Source organism: Gopherus evgoodei, chromosome 9, assembly GCF_007399415.2.
Source record: "Gopherus evgoodei ecotype Sinaloan lineage chromosome 9, rGopEvg1_v1.p, whole genome shotgun sequence".
Taxonomy (NCBI): Eukaryota; Metazoa; Chordata; order Testudines; family Testudinidae; genus Gopherus; species Gopherus evgoodei.
This window is the reverse complement of record NC_044330.1, coordinates 57,913,312-57,925,034: the sequence shown is the minus strand read 5'-3', so window position 1 is coordinate 57,925,034 and position 11,723 is coordinate 57,913,312. Positions and strand designations below refer to the sequence as shown.

Here is an 11,723-nt window from a genome sequence, read left to right as displayed (position 1 = left end):
TATTAGATTATCTTTTGTTTTAGCTTGTGAATTTTCCCTAGGCTAAGAGGGGCGGTTTATTCGTGTTTTTTTCGGGTGGGGTTTTTTTTGTAACTTTAAAGTTTTGCCTAGAGTGGAATCCTCTGTGTTTTGAATCTGATTACCCTGAAAATTACCTTCCATCCTGATTTTACAGAGGTGCTTCTTTTACTTTTTCTTGATAATAAAGTTCTGCTTTTAAGAACCTGATTGGGTTTTAGTGTCCTAAAAACCCAAAGGCTGAACCATGCCCACCTTGTTAACCTATTTGGTTGGTATATTATTCTCAAGCCTCCCCAGGAAAGGGGGTGAAGGGGCTTGGGGGGATATTTTGGGGAAACAGGAACTCCAAGTGGCCCTTTTCCTGAATCTTTGTCTAACTCACTTGGTAGTGGCAGCAATAACGTTCCAAAGACAAGGAAGAATTTGTGTCTTAGGGAAGTTTTTAACCTAAACTGGTAGAGATAAGCTTAGCGGGTCTTTCATGCGGGTCCCCACATCTGTACCCTAGAGTTCAGAGTGGGGAGGGAACCCTGACAGTGGCTACTTAACAACCAGATGTATCTGGCAAGAGACCTAGCCAGGCTGATAAGTCTGAGGCATAGCACATAGCTATCCTGCTCAGCAAACAGGAAATGGCCAGCCAGATCCTCAGCTGGTGTAAAGAGACATCACTCCATTGATTTCAGTGGAAAAATACTGATTTATACCCAGCTGGGGGTCTGGCTTCAATGGAGAAATGCTGATTTACATCAGGTGGGGAGCTGACTCAGTGTCCATTGCAGTGCGTTGTTAGCAGTATTTACATGAAACACAAAGAGGCAATGAAGAATTTCCGTGTGAGTTCAGTTGCAGAACAGCCCTCTGTCACTGGGGAGAAGGAGCAGGGGTTCAGTACACACAGAGGTTTGCTTAGGATGTTTTCTGTCCATTTGACTAAGTCACATGTCTCCTCATGGCCCACAGGCAGACGGCCCACTGATCACTTGGACTCTGTGCCCATCCATTTCCTTATGCACCATTCAGGAAGCATTAGTGTCAGATGATGGCAATCTGAGGTTCTACCCACAGACCATGTGAGACCCCCCCCCATTTCCTCCCTGCCCCTTGTTATGGCTCTGCCCCTCCCTGGAATGGCAGCAGGTGTCAGAGTTAAGATGAATGGGCCAGTTTACACCTCTGGAACCTCCTGTTCCAGGGTGTCTGCAGTCATCAGTTATTCTCAGAACATATTTTCAAGTTTTCTTTGCATCCACGAGGGCTCGAAGCATAGCTGTTTTTTAATGCAAGCAGAATTCCGATCTCATCCTGTAATTACAGGAGCTGGGGCCTCAGGCATGGGCCTATTGAGCCTATGCCTTAATCCAGACTGAAAAGCCTGCAGATAACTCCCTATGATTTAGGAAGTATAACAGGGTCAGCTGCCTCCTGAATGCCCTTGTGACTTGGAGTGGCTCTGCAGTGCACTGCCTCAGTTTCCCCTCTTCAGGCTCCTCAAACTCCACACACAAAGGACTTCCGTGAGTACAATAGCAACAACCCTTCTTGGGGTCTGGCTGATTAACATAAAGGTCAAAAATAAATACAAAAAGGTCTTTCACTCCAGCCCATTCCCTGAGAGCTGTCTCTTCCTGCTCTTCTGAGCACAAGGCCTGGCTTGTCTTCTTTGCCTTCTTCCCAAAAGGAAAACTAAACTTCTAGCCAGGAGTTTCTTTCTACCCTGCCACAACTCCTTTCCTCAGGGACCACGGCAGGAGATTCTCTCTTCCTGCAGCCTCACTCTGCAGATCCCCCTTGTCATGAGAAACTGGTGAGCTGGACCAGTTCCCTCAGAAAGGACCCAGTCCACCCGCTGACAGGGGTTTGGAGGCTGTGTCATCACTCCACTGTGGGCCACATGGGTAGGAACCTGTACTTTTCACTCTAGGAAGTGTCCAGGCTCTGTTTCCTCCTGCCACAGACTGTATGGCAGGGGGTATGAGCTGCCCTGCAGTTATCCACACTGCCCACTAGTACAGTCAGCGTTATTTTCTATTTGCTAGTCTAAATTTGTGAGCAAATGAAAAAGAAAAGCTTTTGCTCCTGTCCAGAACTGCATTGGGCCCAGAGTAAAGTTCAGAGCCTGATCCAATGCCCATTGAAAACAACTGAGAGAATCCTGTTGACTTCAGTGAACGCTGGATCAAGTCCCCAGTGAGCACTGTGCTGGGGTCTGCTCTCTTGGAGTGCTCTGTGGTTGAGAAGAGGAAATACAGTCAGAATCCAAGACCTGGGGCCTGTATTGGTGAGTAGCCTTGAAACAGACATCGCCCAGTGTGACATACCAAACTTCACTCTTCCATTTGCCACTGGCAAGTTGCCATCGATGCTTGCTGCTTTAAAACCACTTCAGGCTGGCTCTCTGCCAACCAGCCCCACACCTGGTATCCCATCAAAGCAAGAAACGCCTTTGAGATGAATGTTCATTGAGGACTCTGGCCAACCCATTGCATAACAATGAAATGATTAAAAGACCAAGCATGTCAAAAATTAGCACTGGATGCCATTTGAAATCCTCAAACTTGAAAAAAGTCAGGTGGTCCCTTCAGAACAGGGAGAGTTTCTTCTCTTCATGTCATCTGTCAGCTCACTCTGATACATTCTTTCAGTGAAATTAATCTCTGTTGCACAGATCATCCATGCCTCATATGCCAGGCCAAAAATGCACTGAGCTATCACCTGAGTACAATTCCTGCTGAGACTTGGCCTTGTACTGACAAGTAAATGTAAAGTATTTTCAGATCCACTGCTGTAAACCACTGTGTCAGAGCTAGGTATTGTTCCTATTACATTGTATCTGCCTCTATCTCTGCCAATTTCTAGTTCTTGCATCTTGTTCAGTGCAGAGGCTGGAAGCAAGGCAGTGATTGTCAGGGACTCTAACCCCGACGGCAAAGTTCGTTGTCTGACCGCAAGAGAGACAGGCAACACCAGCAAGGTCCGATCAAAAGCTCTTTATTGACAAGTGCACGCATCAATAGAGAGCAGCTCGTCTCCAGAGAGAACCAGCCCCCTTTTTACATCTTAGTATAAGCCTATATAGACAGTTCCGTCGCGTCATAAATTATTCACTGGAGCAACCCACCCCCTTCTTCTAACAACTAGAAACTAGACACCTTTAGTATACATGCATGCCTAAAGTTAGAAATGTAGGGGAGTTAAAAACAAACAAAGAACAAAACCAGGGAGTGAAAACAAGGAGGCTGGGAAACTAGGGCTCTTTATCGGTTCTTCGAAGGAGCTGCCCGAACACAGCACATCTGGTACTATGCCAGGAATGCAGCTTCTCGCTTATCTCACTTTTTCCCAGCGCTTGTGAGACATGCTGCTGCTTCTCAGTGTTTTCCACTCAGGAATTACCCACAAACCTCTGTTTGCCTAACTTTGGTCAGGTTGGCATACCTGATTTTGTCTGCTATATCTTTATTCAGGCCTAACATGATTAACGCACTAGCATGCCATCTAGAAAAATGCTGTGCAGTGTTTTCCAACATGTTCTATGTGTCCTAAAAAGGTACCAATCATATAAGAAAAGGCAATGCGGATCGAAAGGCCTGGTTCTCATTTACACTAAGGCCCCTTTCTGGCAGTGAAAAGAGGGTGAAAATTACAAGAAAAAGGAAAGACGGGAGAAGGAGGGTGCAAATGCATATTAGCAGGGTCTGATGCTGCACTCATTCTAAGTTTCCAGTTCACTGCCAGAGAGATGCCTTAGTGTAAATGAGAACCAGGCTGTAAAAAATGTATATCCATCTTTCATATGAAAACAAAATGACCTAATACAGTCAGCACAGAAGTATGTATTAATATTATTCCAGCAGTGCCTGGCAGCCCCCATCATGTCCAGGAGAACATTGCATGAGGTGCTGCACAAACAGAACAAACAGCTGCTCCCTGCCCCAAACAACTTGCAGTCTTTCCGAAGGACCCTGAAGGAGTTAGGCACCCACACCCACTGAAAGGTTCAATTGGGTCTGGATGCCTAAATCCCACAGACTCCTTTGAAAGTCCCAGCCTTATGGTTTAATTATCATGACTACACTGACCCATGACAGAAAATGTCTTTAGATACCAGCACATACTTTTAAAGCCAGATTTTCAAAAGAACTCTGCTCCCCTTTAGCCACCTAATGTAGTGGCCTGATTGACTGTAGTTCTCAGTGCCCCATTGTTCTCTTCATTCTCTCCTGTTGACCACTGCATTTAGGTGATGCGCTCTTTTGAAAATTTGATCACTGATTTAAGAGTCTAAATGGGAACTCTTGGGTCTGAGCTCTTCTGCAAATCCATTCCTTTAAGTATATTTCCAGATGAAAATCTATGTTCCTGCTAAAAGCTATAGGCCCAAATCATGCCTCTCTCTCTCATGGGAAAAGAATCATGGGACTGGGTTAGCCACTTTGCAGTTCTTTACAAAGTATCCCTCCCCCTATTGTGTAATATAAAAATGGCAGTGGAGTGAACTCACTCTTTCCAAAACATTCACCTTTGGCAGCAAATCAGTTACGGAAGGCTTCCTTGCAAAGGGCAAACTTTGCAGAAGTTTGGACCAACTGTAGATAAGGGTTAGAGTGCAAGCAGATTTGAAATCTTTCATCATCCCAACCAGCACAATGAGCAACATAATAGTACTGCAAGTGTAACGCTGTCAGACCCCGCAGGATCGAACATGGGATTTCTGAAGTTTAGTTCATGAGCCTCTACTGCCAGCTGGCTGTTAGCTAAAGCTGTAGGGCAGACTCATTTTATCTCTCTCTCTAAGTGGTCTCGTGGGACAGAACACCACACCCAGGAAGTGTGTTGGTTACACAAGTCCTGTCTATTATTACTCCACACTGCTCTTTGCAGTCACACAAGCTGAAGAGAGGAAGATTCAGGCCTTGTCTACACAGAAACTTCTACAGCAGGAATCGGCAACCTTTGGCACGTGGCTCGCCAGGGTAAGCACCCTGGCGGGCTGGGCCCGTTTGTTTACCTGCTGCATCCGCAGGTTCAGCGGATCGTGGCTCCCACTGGCCGTGGTTCCTCATCCCAGACCAATGGGGGCAGTGGGAAGCGGTGGCCAGCACTGGCGAGCCGCGTGCCAAAGGTTGCCAATCCCTGCTCTATATAAACATCAGCTAAACTGAAATAAGCCTAATTTAAACTCAAAAAAAGCATCCACCCAGCCTTTGCACCCATTCATAGAATCATAGAATTTCAGGGTTGGAAGGGACCTCAGGAGGTCATCTAGTCCAACCCCCTGCTTAAAGCAGGACCAGTCCCCAACTAAATCATCCCAGCCAGGCCTTTGTCAAGCCTGACCTTAAAAACATCTAAGGAAGGAGATTCCACCACCTCCCTAGGTACCCCATTCCAGTGCTTCCCTACCCTCCTAGTGAAAAAGTTTTTCCTAATATCCAACCTAAACCTCCCCCACTGCAACTTGAGACCATTACTCCTTCTTCTGTCATCTGGTGCCACTGAGAAGAAACTAGATGCATCCTCTTTGGAACCCCCTTTCAGGTAGTTGAAAGCAGCTATCAAATCTTGCCTCATTCTTCTCTTCATTCAACTATGTAAAGTCACATCTTTAGTTAAACAGGTGTAACTCTGTGTGGACAAGCCCTGGAAGAGACTCCCTCCCAAGGGTTACCAATTCAAAGGCACCAAATGAGAATGAAGGCCTGATTCCTTTGTGCAATCATTTCCATCAGTGCAATGTGGATGTGGAATGGTGCCAGATCTGAGCATTTTACACTCACTCAGGTCTGGTGGGAAAGACAGTACAAGGAGCAGAGCAACAGCAAACTATGTCCACAGGGCCCAGTCCCATTACCGCTGAAACCATTGGCAAAAATCCCATTGCTTTTAGTGGGATCTGAATGGGGCCCCAGCCACTCTTTGCTATGTACTGTATGTCTGAATTCCATATTCTATGTGGCTCCAGGGTTCTTGCCTCTTCTTCCCCCCTCACATTCTCTTTTAGCAGAATAAATAGGGGACATTAAACACAGAGTGCAAGTCAATAAAGGCTTCCTCTGTTCTGTGTCATGGTCCCCCACTTTCACCTTGGGGCATAGATAAGCAGAGCCAGCATGCAGCCCCACGGCATTCCTTCCATCTCAGATGCAGACTCCAGCTATTGCTTCAGAGTTACTGTTCCAGGAAATAGAAGCACCTTTGTCCACTAACTACTCTGGAATAACACCCCAGCTTTCCTCACATCCTGCTCCCCTGCCCCTCCAGAGCAAATAATCCAGCTGAGTCAGCTCTTCCATTACTTAGCAATCCATTAACTCACCAAGGAATGGCAGATATCCCTCCCCCTACAACCCCATGCACCACCAATAAGCAAATATTCAATCTGGGGAAAGGGTTGGGAAGCTTTTTAGAGTTCAAAAGAACATGCTTGATTTAGCAGTGTCACTGATTCTGGATATGCTTTTAAGGCTGGGATCAGGTCCCAACTCCCAGCCATAGTATAACTGAGGTTATTGGCCTCTGGCTTCCATTGAATTTAATGGCAAAATTTTCAGTGACTTCAGTGGGAACTGAATCAGGCCCCAAGAGAGCAACAGAACCAGATAAAGGAAGAGAACAAGAAAAGTGAAAGAGGGGAACAAAGAAATATCAGCAGGTGCCTACTTTTTCTTCACAGACAGTGCAACCCTGTTACAGATGAAAGTGTATTGAGAAGGCCATCATCTTAGGGACTGAACTGGAGATGCCCAAAACTGAAAGAAAGAGTCCCTACGGCTTGAGCTAAAGAGCGAGCCCCTGTAGCTCAGGCTCTACTGCAGTCAGGAAATGTGACTGGAGTATGTGTAGGCAGATCAAAGCTAGCTCAGGTTACATTACACCAGTGGAAGCCACTCAAGTATGTACCCAGAATCTTAGGGGGGTGGGGCTACCCCATGCTGCCACAGCTTCACTGCTGTTGCTCTATCTCCAAAAGCCAGCCATGTCTCCCAGTTGCAGTGCAGGTGTACCCTGTAGGTGGGGACTGTCACAGAATCACATCCTTTGTGAATCCAGCACAGTGGGGGAATGTGTAACATACACTGCCCATTGGGTTACACAGAATTCAGCATGGAGTACTGGTCTGGCCAAATACTGTCCACAGTGCTGCTCTGACAGTTTGTCTTAAATCTATTTGAATCCAAAGTGAGGCCACTAAGCCTTCCTGGAGTACTTGTAGCATGGCCAACTCCTCTGCTTCAACACAGATTGAAGTTCTGTGTTGTGAATAGTGAGGTTTGTAAGTGGCAGGAGAGGAAGGATGTGGCAGCCTTAAGGATGGGGTTGGAAATGTAATAGTAAATGGCCTGACTTTCAAGTGTGTTGTTTAAAGGAAAACTTTTAAAAATTCTTTTTCTAAGAGTGAATAATATCCTGCATACTGATCATTCCCTTATGAGTTCTCATTTCAGGCCAGGATCCATGGAGATCCTCTTTAGACAGGGTACTGGAGATCCAGAGAAAACTATCTATCTCAGTAAAGAATCCCTTTTATTTTCATTACAAGCCTGATATCATCTTGTAAATACTAACTCTACCTTTGTCAGAAATTGTAGTATTGTTGGGACCTGTCTCCAGCCCCTAAAACCATTGACAAGGCTGGTCCTTGGCAGATAAACAACTCCATTGGGTTTCATTGCAGTGGGGTGTAGTCTGATCTAAAGGAAAAGGTGTGTTCCTATGCAAGTCTGATCAGTGTGGGTGTAGGAATGTAGTTATGGCTCCTGCAGAGCTGCTGAAGATAGCTACTTTCTTCTCATGAGAAGACACAGCTTTGCGTTAGCTCAATTTTAGGTTTGTCTAGTCTAATTTGTCTAGTCTAATGTGCGTGTGGATACAGGGTGCAGTATCTTTAAAGACAAATTATAGTAACAGATTTTACTATGTATATTTTGTATAAGAATTTTACATCCATTTGCAGATTATTTAAGACAAAATAGAGAGGAAAGGGTGAGACTTGTGTATGGGAAAAAAAATTATTCACCTCTTTGGAAACTCCAGTGGACATTGCTCATGTGGAAGGAGGGTCCATAGCAACAGAGCCAGCTCTTGAATATCTGTGGGCTAGGAGGAGTGAAATCCTCCACAGCAGAGACATTCCAGATACCATGATTATCTCACATTTATTATGCACCCAGACTGACTGAAGAGGTACAGATACAGCAGGTACAATAAAGGCGGAGTGGGCAGATGAGCTGGAAATGTGCTGACTGATCGAAGAGCAGACTGAAAAGGAGGCACCTATAGCAGTTGGCACTTGTGTGCTGCTGAGAGGCAAGGATACCAAGCAGGGCCTACCTCTGAACCAAGCCTCTTACTGGCACAGGAACAGAAGTTAGGAACCCACCTACTCAGGTTTATAGGGCTCCTCTTGGATTTCTGACAAATATGTGGAGAGTGAATGTGATAAAGGAGCATCTCTGGCCTATATTTAGGGTATTTCTACATGGTAATTAGACACCCAAGGCTGGGCGGGGCCAGTTTGGCCTTGAGGGGCTTGGGCTAAGGGGCTGTTTAATTGCTGTGTAGGGCAGGGATTGGCTACCTTTGGCACGTGGCTCGCCAAGGTAAGCACCCTGGCGGGGTGGCCCGTTTGTTTACCTGCTGCGTCCGCAGGTTTGGCCGGTCGCTGATCCCACTGGCCGCGGTTCGCGGTTCGCTGCTCCAGGCTAATGGGGGCTGCGGGAAGTGCTGGCCGCCTGCCGAAGTGGCAGGTAAACAAACCTGCCCCGCCTGCCAGGGTGCTTACCCTGGCCAGCCGCGTGCCAAACGTTGAGATCCCTGATATACTTCCTCTCCCCCGCCCCCGCTCAGCCCGGTCCCGAGTCTCCAGGAGACAGCCCGGGCCGCGCCGCGCCGCGTCCTTTGGTCCCTACGGCAACCCAGGGCCCGCGTTCTATTTCCATGGCAACTCCGGGCCCTCGGCGTCCCGGTTTCCACAGCAACCACGGCCGGGGCCTGCTGCTTCCGCTCCAGGGAGATACAGCCGCGGATCCCGAGTAGCGACCAGCGGGGGCACCTGGCTTGAGCCTCCCTTCTCCCCCGCCCGGAGCCCCATCCTCCGGACCTGGGACACCCTCCATCCCCCGGGACCCCTGTTATCAGGTCTATGGCCCCCAGGACCCCAGATCTGTGACATCCTCCATCCACGCAGGACCCCCGTCCTCTGGGCCTGAGACCTCTCTACCACCTCCCCCATTTCTGAAATCCATCATCTCCACGGGACCGTCCTTCTCCCCATTTCCACAGGCCTGAGACCCTCCTTCCCCTCCCTCCCCGCCCCCCGCTCCCATCGGCCACTCCGAGCCATGCCCTCTGTGTTGCATTAGGAGTTGCTGTACAGAGGTTAGAAAGCCCGGCATGCGTTTGGGTTAGACTCCGACTTTGAGCGATGAGTGAGTGGGCTGACAAGAAGCCAGGACTGAGGCTGGAGGCTGCGATCCAGGTCAGTGTGTGGCTCCCCGACCTCTATTCTCACCCCCCTCCCCATTGCAGAGACCAGCGTGGGGAGGAGGAAAGGGTTAAAGCAAGACAATCCCCTGCCCCTCCCCCCTACAAAGATCAGAACTAGGCAGGGGGGAAAGAGTTAAATCTTTTTATTCCCTGCCCCCTCTCCCCAACTGCAAAGACTGGGCTGGGGAGGAGAGTTAAATCAACTTCATATCCCAAAGTACTGCAAAGATCAGGAGATGGGCTGAAAAGTTAAATCAATCTCTTCCCCCCACCCCCAATCCCAGCTGTTGCTCTCAACTGAGCTGTTATTGAGAGTATAGCACTCCTTTGCCAAAAGAGACAGGCTGTGAGGACACTCTAGGAGTAACACAGCAAACATTTACCAATTCAGGACAGCAGAAAATAAAATGAATTTAATGTCAATAACACTGGACTGGAGTGGGGAGTATTGATAGTGAGAGGGCTGTGGGGTGGGGGTGGAACAACATAATGCTGTGGCTCTGCTGCATGATTTGGGCATCTCTTCCACCTAACTTTGGTTTAAGGTGCCACATAATGCCTTGTGTGGGGCCCTGGGGCCATAAACAGGAAAAGGAGCCAAAAAAAGGTTTGACTTTCCCCAGCTGAGGAGATGGAGACTCACCAACTCTCGCTTACCTAGAGGGAGAACCTCACTTTGTCCTCATTTTGAGCCCATTAAAGGAGAATTTCCTGTGTGTTTTGGTGAGTCTTGCTCAGTCTGATCTGAAATATCCCTCCTCCCACTTGCTGTAGGTTGGCGGATGGGCACTTCCAACAAACACTTGGCAAAATTCTCCTGCATGGGCACAGGTAGGGAGAAGAGTCTGAGCTGCAGCAGCTCCTCAGACAGCTAAGAGCTCAGGACTTCTCTTCCCCTGCAACCCATTGCCTGTAGGCCTACATGTCGGACCCCTTGTCATGTTTAGTGCTGTCTGTTGCATAGATGCTGCTATTACTAGTACCACCTACATTGACTTGCACATATTCGAGCTGCTGTTACTAGTACCAACCTACGTTGACTTGCTCAGGTGGGCTGTGGGTCATGTTAAATGGTTTTGGCTGCAAATACAGGGCCTGGTGTTACAGCAAGTGTGTTTGGCTTGAGAGCAGATGGTGGTGCCTAGCAGCCCAGGTGCCAAAATGGATGTGGTGTAAACTAAATAAATGCAGATGCTCATCTGATAATTCATGCATGTTTCTGGTGCTGCACTGAGACTTTGCTTATATGCCCTTGCAAGCCCTTTGAATGCTTTCTGCATAAATGTTTGGATTATAGCATGCAGAGTGAGGCTATGTCTACACTACACACCTTTTAGTGACACAGCTGTGCCACTAAAGCTGTGCCACTAAAAGGCATGCAGTGTAGCCACTGTTTGTCGGCAGGAGAGAGCTCTCCCACTGACAAAAAAACTTCTAACCCCAATGAGCAGCGGTAGCTTTGTCAGCCGGAGAGAGTTCCTGTTGACAAAGCAGAGTTCATACTGGCATTTTTCATCAACAAAACTTTTGACGTTTAGAGGGGTGTTTTTGTTCAGGTTCTAGTGTAGACAAAGTCTAAGAAATAAAATATCAGTATAATGGACACCGAGATTTACGTTGAAATAACTGAAAGCTGCAGAATTGGGGAGGTGGGTGGTTTTAGAGCTGTCATCACATCCAAAGGCCACTAGAGGGCAGCAAGATCTCAGGAGGAGGAAAGGAAAAGACTCTCAGGAAGCAACAGGATTCAAGAGGAGTTAAGAGCACCCGCTAAGTTTTAGGCTCTAAGGGTGAGCAGGGCAGTGATGTGCTAGAGGGGCTAAAATTCTGCCACAGAACTGAAGGGAATGTTGGGCTAATTTATCTGCTTGTCTTGGGGCTCACACCTTGGCTGGATGCTACTAATCTGCCCCTGCCAGGGAGAGCTGATCACTGGGATGCATCACAAAATTTTGTGGATCAGTCAAGGGCCAGGTTGTTCTCAGTAACTGATTTAAAACTGAATAAATATGATTAAAAATGAAACAATCGTATGAGGCTCTTATGACCATCAGCACTGCCAGCCTGAGCTCTGCATTTTAACGGACAAGCTGCAATGTCTTTGAAATCCTGGAACCAATCTCAGAGGCTTTGAAATAGAAGCCCCACTACCTGCACCAAAAGATGCAGAAGAATCTTGTTCTTGTGTTGCTGGCTGTGGCCCTGACTGCTAA

General features: G+C 47.5%; 1 protein-coding gene across 1 annotated transcript in view; it reads left to right on the top strand.

Annotated features, from left to right (window-relative positions):
• The first annotated feature begins 9,049 nt into the window (after positions 1–9,049).
• The window catches only part of CROCC2 (ciliary rootlet coiled-coil, rootletin family member 2), a 135,038-nt gene continuing 132,364 nt past the window's right edge, over positions 9,050–11,723 (top strand). The window contains 1 exon segment of the mRNA XM_030576109.1: positions 9,050–9,502. Within this exon segment, the coding sequence (XP_030431969.1) occupies positions 9,449–9,502 (54 nt within the window). The 5' untranslated portion in view covers positions 9,050–9,448.